Raw genomic sequence first — 16,076 nt, forward strand, 5'->3', positions numbered from 1 at the left:
GAGGCTGGAGAGCCCATCCATTCAAGCCCTTTTAATATATGGCAGTAGTGTGATACTGCGCAGAGCTAATAATGACCTGGAAGGAAGGGTTCTTGGAGATGTATGGATTAGCGAGCAGCATGTGAAGGATTTGATGGTGAAGGTCTGAGCCAAAGTCGATTGAAATAAATTGAAAGCCTTCCATTGACCTCAAAGGGCTATGGACATGGACCTGAATGGAGAAGTGGGAGAAGGAAAGTGGGACTGGGTGAGGAAGAAGGTGGGGCGGGGGTGGGGGGGAAAGCAGCACAAGAAAAAAGCTTGACTTATAATGGGGATGTGAGATTCTCATAGAGTTGGAATGTCTGAAGCACTCCATCTTCTCTGAAGCAAAGTGAGTGCTCCTGCTCCCGCTCCCAGCAGGAGGCCTAAGGAGGGTGTGGTACCTGGTACATTCATTGGCAAATGACTGATTGTTCTTTAACAGTCACTCAGATTGCAAAATGATGGAGACCTAATTTGCCAAGTTTGGATCCAGAGTCAAACTTCCCCAGAGTCCTACGGGTGTTGGGATGTGGGTTTTGAGTTGGCCCCGTCTCTTAAGATGATTGATGGCATTAGAGCAGCATGGTCAAATGCTGCAGTCATGTGCATTCACTCCAGCCATCACCCTCATGGATTTTAATGGAGATGCACAAAATGAGAGCAGAATTTAGACCACTGATGATTACTGGGTTTTTTTTTTGGGGGGTTTTTTTTGGTTTTTTTCCCCCTCCTTAGCTTACAAGAGACTTATGAGGCCAAGAGGAATGAGTTTCTGGGGGAACTGCACAAAAAGGAAGAGGAGATGAGGCAAATGTTCGTCCAGAGAGTCAAGGAGAAAGAAGCTGAACTTAAAGAGGCTGAAAAAGAGGTAAAGGCATCTGTCTGTCTGTCTCCAATCTCATCCGCTGCTGGGAGCATTAAATTCACCTCAGAAAAGTTGGCGCTGCAATTGCCATTGTGTAGAGAACATGGCCTGGCTTCATGGTGACGCAGTAAAGAGAGAAGGGTCCAAATTTGGCTCAGGAATGGAGTGTGTTGTGTCTGTTTTATGAGGGGAAGAAATCAAGTTGTAACATTTGCATGCCATAGGAAAATGCAACATTCTTCCATTGTGATGGCTACCAGACAATATCGCAGTACCATAAATAAGTGCACCACTTTCACTGTGCTATGTCTGCGTGCCTGGCCTAGGGAGAACTCAGACCCTCCTAGTTCAGTTGTGATCTCTGGTCCGTTCTCCCATTTGCTTTACTGAACTCCCCTCCACACTGTGTGAGTGTGTCAAGATGCAAGGAGTGAAACTGAGGCCTTGAAAGAAGCTGAATCCTCAGTCTGTTTTCTCCATGTGCAGGAAATTTAAATACACAATTTCCTGAGAATCGTAAGGGGAATAAATCCTGTAGTGTGATGGCTTGTGAGAATAGTCTATGGCATGAAATAGCTGTAATCCATTTCTGGCTGCTCGAGCCTAAAGCCTATAATTTACTAACCTCTCTTGTTAATTAGGTACTTAAGAAGAATTTAAGAAATCACTAAGAGGTCCCATTAGAAAGTAAAATAAATGGATTAAAATAAATTAAAAACAAAAGTTGACTGCTACCTTTTGTAATTAAACAGCACCTATCAGTTGTCCCATCCCATCCATACCTTTCTCAATGATACATTAATACAATGTCTAGATTGTAAACATTTTGGGTTAAGGACTGTTTACCACTCTGTTTGTGTAGCACAATGGGGAAATAAGCATGTGATTTCCTGGGCTGTATAGCATGTTGTTATGAACCTATGATGACAGTCTCATAGGATCCTAATCAGTTTCCCCAGGGAGAGTCAGGTGAAGGAAGAATCAATACAGTACCTCAGTGGTCTCTGGAATAGAATGGCTGCTAATGCCTTGTTCTCCTTTGATGATCTGTCCCTTTTCATCACTCTAGCTGCACGAAAAGTTTGATCGTCTCAAGAAGCTGCATCAGGATGAAAAAAAGAAGCTGGAGGACAAGAAGAAATCTCTGGACGATGAAATCAATGCATTTAAACAGAGGAAGACGGCCGCTGAATTGCTCCTGTCTCAGGGCCAACAGGCTGGAGGATCACAGACTCTTAAAAAAGATAAGGAGAGAAAAAAGTAAGTGGCTAACCTGGTGGTGGTTGCTTCCTGGTAGTGATTTTGCTTTATTAGTTTCTAGAGGTGAACTGGGTTCTTTTCATTTAAACCTCTCCAGTACCATTTCTCACTCAGTAGAACTCAGCATCCCTAAGGGCTGACTTTTCAGTGAGACAAACCTTCAGCCCCTAGCATGGCTGAATAATAGCCTGAAACACTTGACCATCACATTTCATCTTGAAGAGCAAAGAACCCAGTGCTAACTAGGCGAGGTAATGTTGTGATTGCCACTGGCCAATGAGTGCCTTAAACCAGGCCTAGTCAGGTCTTTTTCTTTTTGGGGGGCTAGGATTCAGCTGTCTTTCCCTCTGTCTATGCCATGTCATTCAAAAAAACCCAACCTTATGTGATGCTTGTTCAGGGACCTCCCATGTTGTTGTCCTGTGGACAACATGTGAGCAACATGATGGGAAATGATCTCATGTGGTCTAGAGAGGTGCAAGATGATGGTTCTCATACGGAGCACAGTTTGCCATTGTTGGGTATAAAAGCAAGGAGAGCCCTGTAGCCACCTGGAGGTACCATGCATCTAGAGCAGGGTTTGAGCAGTGGATGTATCAAAAGATGAACAGAGGAGCTTTTCTTCTCTCATTAACCTGTTTATTTAAGTCAGTGATACTCAGACTGAGGCTGGGGAGCCGCAAATGGGTCTTCAATATCTCTTTGCAGCACATGATATTAAAACACTGTGTGATTTAATTATTAACCACTCTAAGTTATTAACCAATCAGGATGCTTTTACTATGTTGTTAACCAATTGTAGACTACTTGGTCTGTCATTTTACTGGTAGAATAATAGATGGTAAATGAAACAATGAATTCACACAACTGTGGCTCTTTTGGGTAATGTTGATCGCTAATTTAGCTCCTGAACCACTGAGGTCTGAGTGTCACTGATTTAAGTGAAGGGAGAGCTGAGTTTTTCCCTTGTCTGGAGCTCTTCTTATAACTCCTGGTTACATTGTGGACATTTTCCATTGAAGCTAATCACCTTAGATACATGCATGCACATCCTAGGACTAGTAGTTGTTACTTAATGAATTCTAGCTGCTTCAGAACAACATAAGCCAAGTAATATTTTCTCCTGGGAAAATGTAAGAACCTGGTGTGTGACTCAAACTAGGTGAAGAGATTAAGATTGAAAGGAAGATTTCAGTGGTATTACTTTGGTGGGAAAACTAGTGTAACAGAGTGGAGAATGTGAGTCCATAATCTTTAGTCTGCAACCACTAGAGAGCAACATAGTCATGCATACTTAAACAGCCTGTCATTCCACCCGGAAGTGGGCAGTTATCGTTTCTCTGTGATGGTACATTACCTGAAAGAAGAGTTTCACTGCCATCTTGTGTGTGTGCTAGTAGCATTGTGCATATAACTGATGTGATACATTTTTATAGTTTCCGTGATTGACACCTGTCTAGACCCCCTGTGCAAATGCAGAGTAAATCTTGCATGCAGTCAGCAGTCCTAAATAAACCAATTAGTCCTCTTAATATGAAGAGTACGGGAGATGCCTGAGGAGCCTGATGAAAATTCTTGTCAGAACAGGATGGCCCCTTTTTGTTTGGATTTTATTTTTGTAGCTGTTCCATCACTACAGTTCAGCAGTTAAGAATCAGGTGCAGCATTTAAAATACTATTTTAGGTTTCATCTTAGTTCTTCTAATCTGCTACAATTTCAGTATTTCTCTGGGCTGCACAAGTCTTGTAAAGCTGTAGCTACTGACTAATTAGCTTTTCTGTCCTTTCTTCATACGTTGGTTCCTTCAGCCTGCTCGTCATTTTTATTTCTGTTTTGAGTTCCCTTCAGTTCCTCAACAACTTTGTTACTGAGGTGACCAGGACTGTGGATTGAAGATCTTTTGCCCTAAGATTGATCTTGCCAGAGCTGTATAGGAAGAGAGATTATTTTATTCCATGACATGATGTGTCTCTACAGTATAAACAGCTCCAGAAGCACCCAAGTGTGCTCTTTGTATCTGAGTTCAGACACCCCCTTCCCCCCATGTATCATTTGTAGAATTCAGCTTGATTAGGCCAAAAAGGGTTAGTACTATCTTCAGTGAGAAGTTTAGAGGCCCAGAAACCCACCATCAAGAGTTGATATTGAGCACCGAAGCCAACATTGGGATCAGAGTGATTGAGTAAGAGGGTTCTCTGCTTGCAAATACAATATTTGTGATAGTGTTTTGCTGTCTACCTAAATATTACAGTTGATATTGTCCTATATGTTCCGTTACAGTATTTAGATCAGAAATCTCTATAACAAGCCATGGATTATATACGCAGTACTTTAACTCTTACATTTCATAGTGGCTGAACATACACTAGCCCTTCTCTTTCCCAGCACGTCTCACTTCTTTTTTTTAGTTCAAACTTCATTAATTGCGCTAATTCATGACTTGATTTCTTTTTTTATTGTCATTCCATCATCAGTAGTTCTTACTTGTGTGCTGTTTTACAGTTAACTGCTGTTTGCTGCATGGTGCATGAGGTACATTGTCCTGGTAAGCTTTATTAACTAAAATAGACCTTGCAGTGGGGTGAATTACAGTTCTTAAAAACAACAAAAAACAAACAAACCTAAAGCCAGTAAATTTTCTCACCTCCTTGCCCTGCTGTGGATGCATTACCAGTCTGTTGTTGTGCATACACTGATACAAAATTACAATGCATAGGTGAAGTGTGTGCGTTCTTTGAAGATGCTGCAAAGTAATGTGCATGATTATTCCTATAGAACTGTTTTTATTTGTAATACTAAAAGACAGGACATTTCCTTTTGAACTTCACAGCCATTTAGCTCGTGTCACTAATTTAAAAGTTGTGTTCTTTTCTTTTAGCCCTGTAGAGATAAATTCTATTCTTTAAGCTTGTAGGCCTCTCAGATACTATGGTAACAGTTGCTATAGAAATGCATATGGTGATGATAGAATCAAGCTAGCTGTTGAAAATTGGCTTTGTTTTAATCTAGGATGGAGTGGGCAAACTTTTTGGCCTGAGGGCCACATTGGGGTTCCGAAACGTTATGGAGGGCCAGGTAGGGAAGGCTGTGCCTCCCCAAACAGTCTGGCCCCCTCCCATTTCCTGCCCCCTGACTGCCCGCCCCCCCAGAATCCACGACTCATCCAATCCTGCCTGCCCCCGCCGCTTTTTGTTCCCTGACTGCCCCCTCCCGGGACCCCCGCCCCTAATCACCACCCCCTATCCCCGACTGCCCCAACCCCTATCCACACCCCCGCCCCCTAACAGGCCCTCTGGGATCCCACCCCCTATCCAAACCCCCCGTCCCCTGACTGCCCCAACCCCTATCCACACCCCTGCCCCCTAACAGGCCTTCTGGGATCCCACCCCCTATCCAAACCCCTCGTCCCCTGACTGCCCCAACCCCATCCATACCCCTGCTCCCTGACAGGCCTCCTGGGACTCCCACACCTATCCAACCGCTCCCTGTCCCCTGACTGCCCCCCAAGATACCCTGCCTCTTGTCCAACCTCCTCGCTCCCTTAACATGCTGTTCAGAGCACCAGGACTGGCAACCACGCTGCCCGGCCGGAGCCAGCCACACCACCACGCTGCCTGGCAGGAACTCGCAGCCCTGCTGCCTAGGGCGCTGGTGGTATGGTGAGCTGAGGCTGCAGGGGAGGGGGGACAACAGGGGAAGGGCCGGGGGCAAGCCTCCCCAGCCGGGAGCTCAAGGGCCAGGCAGGACGGTCCCGGGGGCCGGATGTGGCCCGTAGGCTGCAGTTTGCCCACTTCTGATCTAGGATGTAGTAGTATCTCGTGGTTAGAATGCAGGATTTGGTTTCAAAACTTTTATTCTTGATTCTGCCACTGGTTTACGTGTTACCTAGGGCAAGTCAATGAACTTCTCTGAGCCTCTATTCACCTCTAGGCACCATATAAACACAAAGCATTGATTATTTTTTAAATCAGCTATTGTCAAATAAGACAAAATCCAATTCAGGTTGATTATCTAAAGCGATCCAGGATCACAGGCTGCAGACTTCCGTAAGTCAGATTGAGAGATCAGAAACGTTATTTATGCTTTGTATATTGAGCAAGAGGTGCCAGTAGTCTTTAATATTAAACATGGGATTTTTGGCAAAAAAGATTGACTGTATCTGGGGTGCTAATCTTCTAAAACCGTCCCCTGTAAATATGCACTGACGCATGCCTCTCTTGGCCGTGCCATGCACACTCAGGATTAAGGTAGTTGCTACAGCCTTATGGAAGAGGATAGTCCTGCAGAGAGGCTACAAAAATGCTTCTTCCTTAAATGGGTCAGTACATTAGTCCTCAAGGAATTTTAACCAGCCTTGCAAAACTATTCCCCCTGTGTAGGTAGGTTTGTCTTGACTGCAATATCATTGGATCATGGGTCTCTTCTGCCCCAACGACTATTCTTACCACATGCATAGCATGGAAATGTTGTGGGCTGCATAGCGTTAAGGAAACTTCATTGTCTACATGAGGATATATGTCCTCCAACGCCGAACAGGGTAAATGTAACTTGCAGTCAGCATTCAGGGTCTGTGTTGTAAAGGGGAGGATAATTTATATAATGACAACTTTTGAGAAATACACTCATCTGGCTGAAGGAGACAGGGAAAGCCACCCACATTTCTATGGGATGGATTAAGAATAAACTGATGATTACAGCTGTCTACTTACTTTTCTTAGAGCTGGAATGAATAAGTGTATATGTGAGTTTTTCAGTTTCCTACTAGATAAATAGATGGTGGGTCATCAGCCCTGTCAACATTAATTGAGGCTGCATGCACAGCCGTAAGAACATGCCCTTAAAGTCATAATATTTACCTACCTTTTATAAAGAGAATCAGAATCATATCCATTTGGACCATCACACACACACTTACTAAAACCTGTTTAAAAGAAGTTCTCTCTTTAGGATCTAGCTATTAACAAACCCACAGTCTGTTCTTAAACAGGGAAATAAAAGCCAGTTCTAGTTTTATTCAGAGAGGGAGGAAACAATCCTAATTCGAATAGGAAGTAAGTGTTCGATTGTAAGTGAGGCATTTGAATTGAAGTTAATGCATTTACCAAGCTCCACTTAATGGTAAGATCTCCAGAAGTGTCCTATACTGATTGAAAGAAACCAAAGAAATCTCTCAAGCTGTCTGACCAGATGAGTGTTCTTGCTGCTGATGAGAACAGTGTACAACAAAGAAAAGAACAATTCTTTGCTTTTCAGGATCTGAACATGAAAAATAAGCTCAAAGAACAGCTATGTTCATTCTAGTGCAGAGTACAAAGCCTCAGTGCTAAAATGCAGTTGGAGTGAACATTACTGATTCTTGTTGGCTTTGGATTACTTTTGGCAATCCTTGTAATTGGATGCTGTTGTGCGCTGGGCTCTGAATCCAATAAAGTTCTTTTGTTCAAAATACACAATTGCAAGAGAGTGTCTTTTGAATGGGTATTTGTCCTTACTGAGCTTAATATGTATATCTGGTACTTTTTCAGCAATTCAAAAAATACTCGCAATACTTACTGATCCCTAGATTACTACAGGGTGTCACTGTTGTGCAAGGGTATAAATGATCCACAGACGATAGATGCTGTGATCTGCAGAGATCCAAAAGGATTGTTTTAAAAAGAAGTCTGGTTTATCCCACTGCTTTGTGTGCCTGTGTGAAAAGCACGTCTTGTAATCAATCAAATTAAACTTTATTAACACATAGCAACATTTTCATTTGTTTTGTATGTTAGGAACCATATTGATTTTTATTTTTAAATTAATCCATAAAAACATTAATCTGCCTTTTTCTTTCATTTTCAGTTCGGGTTTCCTGTAGAACCTTTCCCTTCGCACCAGAACCGAATGCTCCCACATTCAGTTAACATGCAGTTACGCCACCGTGCCTGTTTGCCCACCTTTACCCCCCCACTCCCTTCCTCTTCTCATCACTCTTAAAAAAGCAAAAGAGTCTGCATCCTTGGCTGTCTTTCTGGTGAAGAACCCAGCAATAACCTGTGTGGAACTGACAAGAGATGCTAAACGCTGCTATCTGTTCCCTGGATCAGTAGCACGTTTGCCAAGCGCTTTCAGAACTAGTGTTCTCTGTCCTAAATTATGATTATTTCTCTCATATGTTTGTTTCACGGCTGCATGGTAAGAGAGCATGGCTGCTTGTTGGTTGCATTTAGTGCCATGACTCCTGAGCCTTATCACAGATTGCCTGTGAATGCTGTAGTCATGCATTTTGGTGAAATGTGGCTGCCTATAGAAAGAGGCTTTTCTCTCTTTGTTTTCATTTCATGTATAAACATCTAATCCCATCATTATTTAAGATGTGCTATTGTTTAATTTGAGTAAGTTAAGTGACTGTTACAAAACTTGCCATGCTAGCAGGGATGGGCCTGAGCCAAAACCCAGAGGATGGAACAACCTTCCGCCCCAAACTTTGGGAAAACTCAAATCAGGATGCAATCTTTGGAGCAAAATCCCTGTGATTTCTTCCCTTTCCCAATGGTGGACAGAACCAAAATGCCAGATCCAAACATCTCCCTTGCCCCCCTTTCTGGGAGATTCATATCTGATCGAGGCTGCCCTCTTAATTTTATTGCCCTATCACTACGATGGGTTGAAACAAACTCTGGATCCAAACTCAGGGAACATTGATGGCTAGGGCCCATATTTACTTGCTAGAACAAGCTGGTGTTTATGAAGAAAGATATGTTGCAATGTTTCCATGTGACTTGTTCTTCAGGACCTGTCAATTTTTTTTTTTAATACACAAAGTATTGCCTAGAAAAGATCAGCATGTGCGTTCCTAAGCAGATGCTGCCAAGTTGCTTAAGTTTTCTATTCAGCAAAAGATTTTTTTAATGCGAGATTTGCACGGAAATGGTGGGACTCTTGCCACTGACTTCAGTGGGGCCAGTATTTCACCCCGTGGCCAGGTACACTTTGATCACTAAATATACATCTTACCACAGTCTGCATGTAAGTGTCTTGTATATTTCTTGATGGGGAAATGTTTAAAATAGTCTTCCTCAGACAGTGAATTGTGGTTAACATTACATTTTTTTTGCCCTTCTTTTACAGTAATCCATGGCTCTGTACTGAATAGTAATCCCTGAATACAATGGGCTGGAATGGACCTTCATTTACTTGTTAAATTGGGGGTTCTAATATAAACTGACAGCTTCTCATAATATTTCAGTCCTGGCCTTCCTATGCAAAACTGCTCTTAGATATCTTCATCATGAATCGGTCTTTACTGTGTACTGATGGTTATTGCTTTTATTAAATCATGTAACGTAAGTCAGTAGTGAGGTTTTTGGACATTGTAACTTTTAAATCTCTAATTTTTTCTTCTACATTTAATGGATTCTCTTCCTCCCACCCCCAATATTAAGGGATGTGAAAATGAGTTCTGTGCTTCTTTTTTGTGCTGTCAGAATAACAGTGCAGATTAAAATATATTTATTGGTGAGTTTAAGAAGACAACAGCACCTAGATTTGATTATGGTATGACTGAGAGGTTAAGAACTTTTCTTGTATCTTGGATGCTTTGTATAACAGCTGTAAAAGATTAATTCTTTCTCATTTGATTGATTTTCCCAAGTCACATTGCCTAAAAATGGGCATTTTAATACTCATTTGAAATGCCTACTGGCTCTGATCCTGCAGTCGGATCTGTGTGTGCTGGGCTCTGCGTGGTTGCAGGGTCTGCAGGCACAGATCCCATTGCAGGATCAGGGTCCGTGTTGGCAAATACCGCCTTTTATAACACATTTTAAACTTTTTAAAACTCTGTGTAAGATAAGCACACTTACATTGTCATTCTGGGTGTAAAATGATCTTTCAATGCAGAGTTATATGCTGAGAGATAATTTTACCTAGAAGGATCTAAAGTGTGCACATTTTACAAAGTTTGAAACAAACATCCCTCCTACCCCCCACCCTTCCCACCCAAATACCCTTCTGGTTAAATGGTAACTGGTTACTTCAATGCGTGTGTGACAGTTTTGCTGTTGCCAGAAGATTCATCAGTTGTCTGCACATGCTCCTCTTCAAATTAAGTACTGATTGACATCGATAGATACCACTCAGGTAAACTTTTGTTTCTACTGAATATCATGATTTTTATATTCAGGGAAAAGTTTTTCGGATGCACACTGCCCCAAATCTTCTGGCAAACTCCTGGCTCTAGGGCTGTACATAGTCCTACATTCTGAAGTAATTAAGCGTACCCTGATACAAGGTGTTCCAAATAGTATCATTCTAAGGCTGTCATATAATCTGTTCTCTGTGATGTGCATTGATGTTAAGGGGGAGTTGAGTTTAAAGCACTAGAGTGGTGTGTGTATTTAGTCCCCTTTCCATCCATATAGTCACTCAAGTGGTCAGTTAACCTCGTGCAGTAATCCATAACTGAAACTAAGGTGTGGCCTCGTTTTAGAAATCAGGACTATTAAAACTTTTTATTGCAATTTATTTATATTGTCTCAGGTATCCTGTTTCACTGTAAAGACAATTTTTTCCCCCCAAAAAGCATTGGTTTCTTTTTTAGAAGTTGAAATATTTTAAGCTTTTGCTTCTTTCAGCTCTGTGGAATGTAAGCATGTTTTCCGAAATTGGTCAGTTTCACTTTGTCAGGGGTTCCAGGGATTAGCTGAAAGGGGCTTTTCATCTTGCTTTCACTTGCTGCATTGCGGGTTGTTTTAGATCATTTGACTTTTTTTACAATGCTATTAAAAGTATTTTTTAAACAAGTTTTAACTTGTCTGGTTTTTCTTCAAGCACTTTGAGCAGCCCCCTGCGGGATCCGTAATTGCCTAGAAATGCTGCATGTGCCCATCTCTCTTCTGTTGTTTTCATGTTGAGTCTCTATTTCTTGCTTTTTTGAATGTCCTTCTCCTTTTTGATAATCTCCTGTTTTTCTCTTTCTGTAGCTTTTTTTAAGTCTGTCCTCGCCAGCTGCACTGTGTCTGAGGGAGAAGACTGCCACTTGTAGAAGAGTTTAGGGATCCTATAATGTCTGGGGGGAAACAAATCTTCAGTGTTAGTGTCTTGGAAAGAAGCTCTTTTCTGACATGCGTGGTATTTAAAATTGAAGTGTCTTGTATTTTGTGTGACAAGACCACACAATATTGGGGAAAGTTGATCATGTACAAAAAACTTGGAGAGGCAACAGAAATGTGGTGATTAGATTAATGAGTAGTAAAATTTTCAAAAGTTGGGTTACAGCCATGTTTTTTCCTCTAATTTGGCCTGATAGAATGGTCATGGACTCCCCTAAGCCTGATGGGGTGTTTTCAGTATGTGAGTTCGTTGGTTTGTTCTGTAAATTGTTGCATTTGGTGAAGGAGATATAAATAAGGGGTGATTTGCCACATTGACAGCCCCAAAATACTTAATTTTAACAAGGAAGTAAAGCAAAACAAAATGTTTCCATTAGTGTCATTTGGTGCCTCTACCACATTATTAAACTGCATCACTTGATTGACCACAGGTTGAGTGAGATTTTTTTTAACGTGAAATCATTTATTGTGTAAAACACTCCAAATAGTCTGACCTCTCCCTGTGCGCTTTAGTTAGAGAATGATCTTGCACTTAGTGTTATTGAGATGGGAGGGGCGGAGCTGTCAGTGGCTGGTAATACTCCATCCAAATACCATGTGAGTAGAGTGCAGTGTCCATAAAATGCATTTGATGCCTGTCCTAGAACTTTTTGCTTGTCTCGTTCTCCCTTGGAACATTCACTGCATGTTTTTCCAAACTGTATTCTACTGTCTCTCTCCTTTATTTTTTGTTTCCTTTTTACAAATGGAAGTGTGAATAACTGCACTGCATCTCTATATTTACATGACAAACATTAAAGAACCAGCACTGTTAAGCGTGATACCTTTATATGTTCAATGTCAATTTTCAATTAAAAAAAAATGCAAAAACCCAGCTGTCCTGCTGTCGTTTGTGTTGAGGGACTCCCCTAAATCAATCAGTCAGTCATGTTTTCTCTTCGAAGGAAATGTATGCAGTTCAGTAGATGAGCCACTTTGCAATGTAGCCAGGATACTGGGATTAACACATTTGTCAGAAGTATCACAGGTTCTTTAATGGAAAACACATTGAGAGGCTGGGGCGGAGGGGGCATTGGTGATGCAGGGGAGATTGTGTGGTTTTTATATCTCATCCCAAGTACTTCATCTCTAGACAACACCCTTAACTCTGTGCTGAAGCTTTAGAGCAGTCCTGACTTAATGGAAAGTGCCCCCCACTAAATTGCCAGCACTACTTCCTGCAGCACAATCTGGGTTGTCTTGGAGATCTTGCATACAACTCTTTCCCAGGTCTGTTTCAGCTTAGTTTAGGAGATCAGAGCCTGAGATATTTTAAGTTCAGGTGAAAATACAGAATTACCTTAAGTATTGGGGTAGCCCTGTTAGTCTGTAGCCACAAAAACAACAAGGAGTCCTGTGGCACCTTAAACACTAACAGATTTATTTGGGCATAAGCTTCTGTGAGTAAAAAACCATTTCTTCAGATGCAACTACCTTAGATGCCAAAATGTACAGTGGATGAAAGCTCTATAAATTCAACATGGATTTTCTCTTAGCCCGTTGCATTTTAAGATAAAGAATTGTTTAGCTAACTTTTTTCAGAAGGCAGTGTCAGGCTAGTAACATTTCCTTGTGTGTTACTAACACTGCAGATTATTAAAACTGAAAATGTAAATATTTAATTTGCTCTTTGCCTTTTATGGGATGTGTTTGCTTTTTGCACTGTGAGGGTGGCTGATTAAACTAGACTGGTCTGAACCTTAAAAATGTTTTTGTTTGGGTTTGTGTAAAACCTCTAATTTATAGAACCGTTGCCCAAAATGAGCAATGAAATACTGTATTTAAAGTGTCCAGAACAACCTGTCATGTACTTACTTGTATTTCATCTTTATAACACAGTTTATATTTGTCTGCTTTTATATATAGCTAACTAAAGCAGTACTCTCAAATGGGAAAAAAATCCAATTTAAACTAGATGCTCAGTTGGTTGAGGGAAGATTTTCTGTCAAAGTTATGAAACTGTAGGTGAGCTCTCTGAACTGCAGACTAAAAGTACAGTGAGATCTCTAAGTGACTTCTCAAGGAGCTAACAAACTGGTTGCTTAAGAGGTGACTTTAGATACAGTTGGAGCAGAATTGTACTCAATGCTCTACAATTTTGGCGTATTCTTGTGGGGTCCCAGAGCCTAGGCTGCACCCCGAGCCCAGACATCTGCACTGCAGTTTTATAGCCCCACGCTCTGAGCCCTCTGACCCTGAGTCAGCTGACATGGGCCAGCCAGGGGTGTTTTATTGCAGGATAGACATACTCTGAATGGGCCTACCATTGCAATTAGCAGTTCATTTTCAAACCTGCAGCATGTAGTAGGGCAGCTCTGTGTTTCCAATCAGTCTAAAATGTCCATTTCCCTTGATTGTTGCTCCCTGATTGATTTCACCTGTGAATTGCTCTGTTGCAGGAGGGCCTTGGCCATTGTATAGCTTTATTGTAAAGGACTTGATACTGCTTTATTGAACTATATCCAGGCCTCTTGGCTGGAAGGGCTGGACTTGGGGTCACAGATGAAAGGGACCAAGGATGCCTCATGCATTCTTTAATTGCTCTGTATAGTCTATAATAACCCTTGAATATCACACACAGGGGCCTGATCCTGCAATCAGCCATATTACCAAATGGGTGTTATTTAGGCACCTATTTCCATTTATGTAAATGGAATTTATTGCAGGAGGGATGTGTGGCCCTGACTCACTGTATTATCAGTTGCCTGTATCTCTTTTGGAGGTACTGTTTTCTTTCCTATACGTATGGGATCCAATTTGATGGCTATTTATAGTAACAACAGTGTAGGCATTGGCTCTTTCATACACAGGGCAACATTAGCTATCTGCCTATTCTCTGGAACCCCAGACGTTTCCTCCTAGGGCAAAGTTGAGACTCTTAAGTTTTCAGGTCTTTTGTCTCCCCACAAGTTGGTGTTTAATCAAGGTATTTGGGCCAGTAACCCCCACTCCAATATGTCAATGTACATCACTGTCTTCAACTCACATCTCGACAGTGATGGAGTTTCTGCTATCACCGTCTCTCCCCAGGTTCTTGGGCTGCTTTGTATTTTATCTTTTTCAGAGATGACAGTTGCTCATTGCATAGACATGATCTCCCTGAGACATGGCTACCGCGAGGCAGAAGGTACAGGAGTTGCAAGATGGTGCTCAGCATGCTGGTCATTGGGTCTGTGCCTGGGGCATGAAGGAATCCTCCTTTCCTCTATACTTTCTCTCTTTGCCATTATTACCGTGGTTTAGTGTGTCTCAACCATCCAGCACCAGTCAGAGGTAAGTGCAGAAACAAATGGCTTCTGGTCTCCAAATGTAAAAGTAGAGCTTTTCCTAAAGCAACCAGAACTCTTCACTTCTTGCTGTCCACTCTCATCTCTCCAGGGTTAATTTTGTTTCTACTGTGTTCCCCTTTCTGGTTCTCATGCACTAGCACAACACTGCAATGTTTGGACTGCAAAGGGTGGGCGGCGGTGTTTATGCTGAAATTGTAATAAGAAATGTTTGACAGTCAGGAAAATCATTTCCTCTGATATAGTTAAGATTTTACATTTTAAAAATATACTGTCCAATAATTTAGAAGTACATTATTAGTGTATGGGCACATACATACTCACATCCATCCACCCACCCTAAAGTCCCCAGGGCTTTGGGCTGCTGGGTATACAGACCGAGGCCTGATCCTGCAAACAGTTACACACATTAATACCACTGATTGCAGAAAGCTAAGCCTGTCCATATGCATTTACAGCATCTATCAGTAGGACAAGGGGGTCAAACTTGTAGTGACAGTTGCACAAAAAAGGTCTGTGGGGTCTAATATTAGTCAATGAGGAGGAGGTAAATTCTCATTCATGCTCAGCTGCGTGCTCTTAAAAATGTACAGGGCCTAAATGCATACAGGCTGAGCCTCTTCATGTCTCTTCACTTAATCACCCTATCTGTGAAATTATCTAGAATCTTGATCCCTGGAGTGATCTGGCTAAAATCTACTCAGCAAAAGGGGGGGGGGGAGAGCTAATGTTGGTCTTACTGCAATGGGTGGCTTATAAGCCGTAATGCTTGTCTCAGGCGTAGGGGTGGTCATCCCACAGGTCCCAGTTGACAATAGTGTGCGTTAGACCAGCCAGGCCGTAACCAAGCCTTGGCTCAGCTGGGACTTATAGCAGCCTTACTGCTGTTGGGTGAGGAGGGAGGAAACAAAAGCTCTTTTCAGCCTGCTGGCTCTGGGCACCGGGGACAGCGAGCACCCCTTGGCAAGCTGGCAGCTGTAGCTCCAGGCCCGGAGTTGGTGCCTATATAAGGAATCGCAGGTTAACCTCTAAAGAGTGACAGAGGGCTCCGGAGCCACACGTCCCCCCCACCCCTCCCAAGCTTAAGAGCACGTTAGTGCGGGTGCAACGGGGCTGAGCCTGCAGCTAGCGCGCGTTGGGCAGCAGCAGGTGCCGGCTGCGGCTCCCTCCCGCGCCGCCTTCCGCGTAAAGGGGAGCAGCCCCCCGCGCACGGCCAAGCGCTGCCCCTCCGCTCCGGGCCTGCAGCGTTGCGGGAGCCGGCTGGCCTCACGGCCCCTAGCTCGCCCGGCCTGCAGCAGCGGGCGCCACGTGCGGCCCCCTCCCCTCGTGCGGCGGGCCCCAGCTCCCAGGCTGCCGCAGCCCCTTCGGGGGCACCGCTAGGTGGCGCTGTGAGCGGGGGCCCGGCCCTTCTCGTGCTCGCGGGGTCTCGCGATCTCTTGATGTCACGCCCACGTGACGAGCGTGTAACAAAAAAAAAAAAAAAAAAAAAAAGTTACACTGTAACGGGG

General features: G+C 42.9%; 1 protein-coding gene and 1 long non-coding RNA gene across 12 annotated transcripts in view; one reads left to right on the forward strand and one right to left on the reverse strand.

The window, feature by feature from the left end:
* SEPTIN6 (septin 6) overlaps positions 1-11,323 on the forward strand; it is a 44,282-nt gene extending 32,959 nt beyond the window's left edge. For 2 of the 11 annotated variants that reach the window (XM_038416033.2, XM_043492476.1), the window contains exons 8-11: positions 760-892; positions 1,959-2,149; positions 4,653-4,695; positions 7,992-8,129. In XM_038416033.2, coding sequence (XP_038271961.1) covers positions 760-892; positions 1,959-2,149; positions 4,653-4,656 — 328 coding nt within the window. In that variant the 3' untranslated portion in view covers positions 4,657-4,695; positions 7,992-8,129. Of the gene's footprint in view, positions 1-759; positions 893-1,958; positions 2,154-4,652; positions 4,696-7,991; positions 10,934-11,113 lie in introns of those variants that run through there. The other 9 variants (XM_038416032.2, XM_043492472.1, XM_038416029.2 and 6 more) reach the window with 6 other exon arrangements.
* Positions 11,041-15,817, reverse strand: LOC122455818. Its single transcript, XR_006274309.1, has 2 exons — positions 15,309-15,817; positions 11,041-14,757 (listed from the first exon to the last, which is right to left on the reverse strand). It is a non-coding gene; the product is annotated as an uncharacterized LOC122455818 (long non-coding RNA).
* Between the last annotated feature and the right edge of the window lie 259 nt (positions 15,818-16,076).

Source organism: Dermochelys coriacea, chromosome 9, assembly GCF_009764565.3.
Source record: "Dermochelys coriacea isolate rDerCor1 chromosome 9, rDerCor1.pri.v4, whole genome shotgun sequence".
Lineage (NCBI taxonomy): Eukaryota > Metazoa > Chordata > Testudines > Dermochelyidae > Dermochelys > Dermochelys coriacea.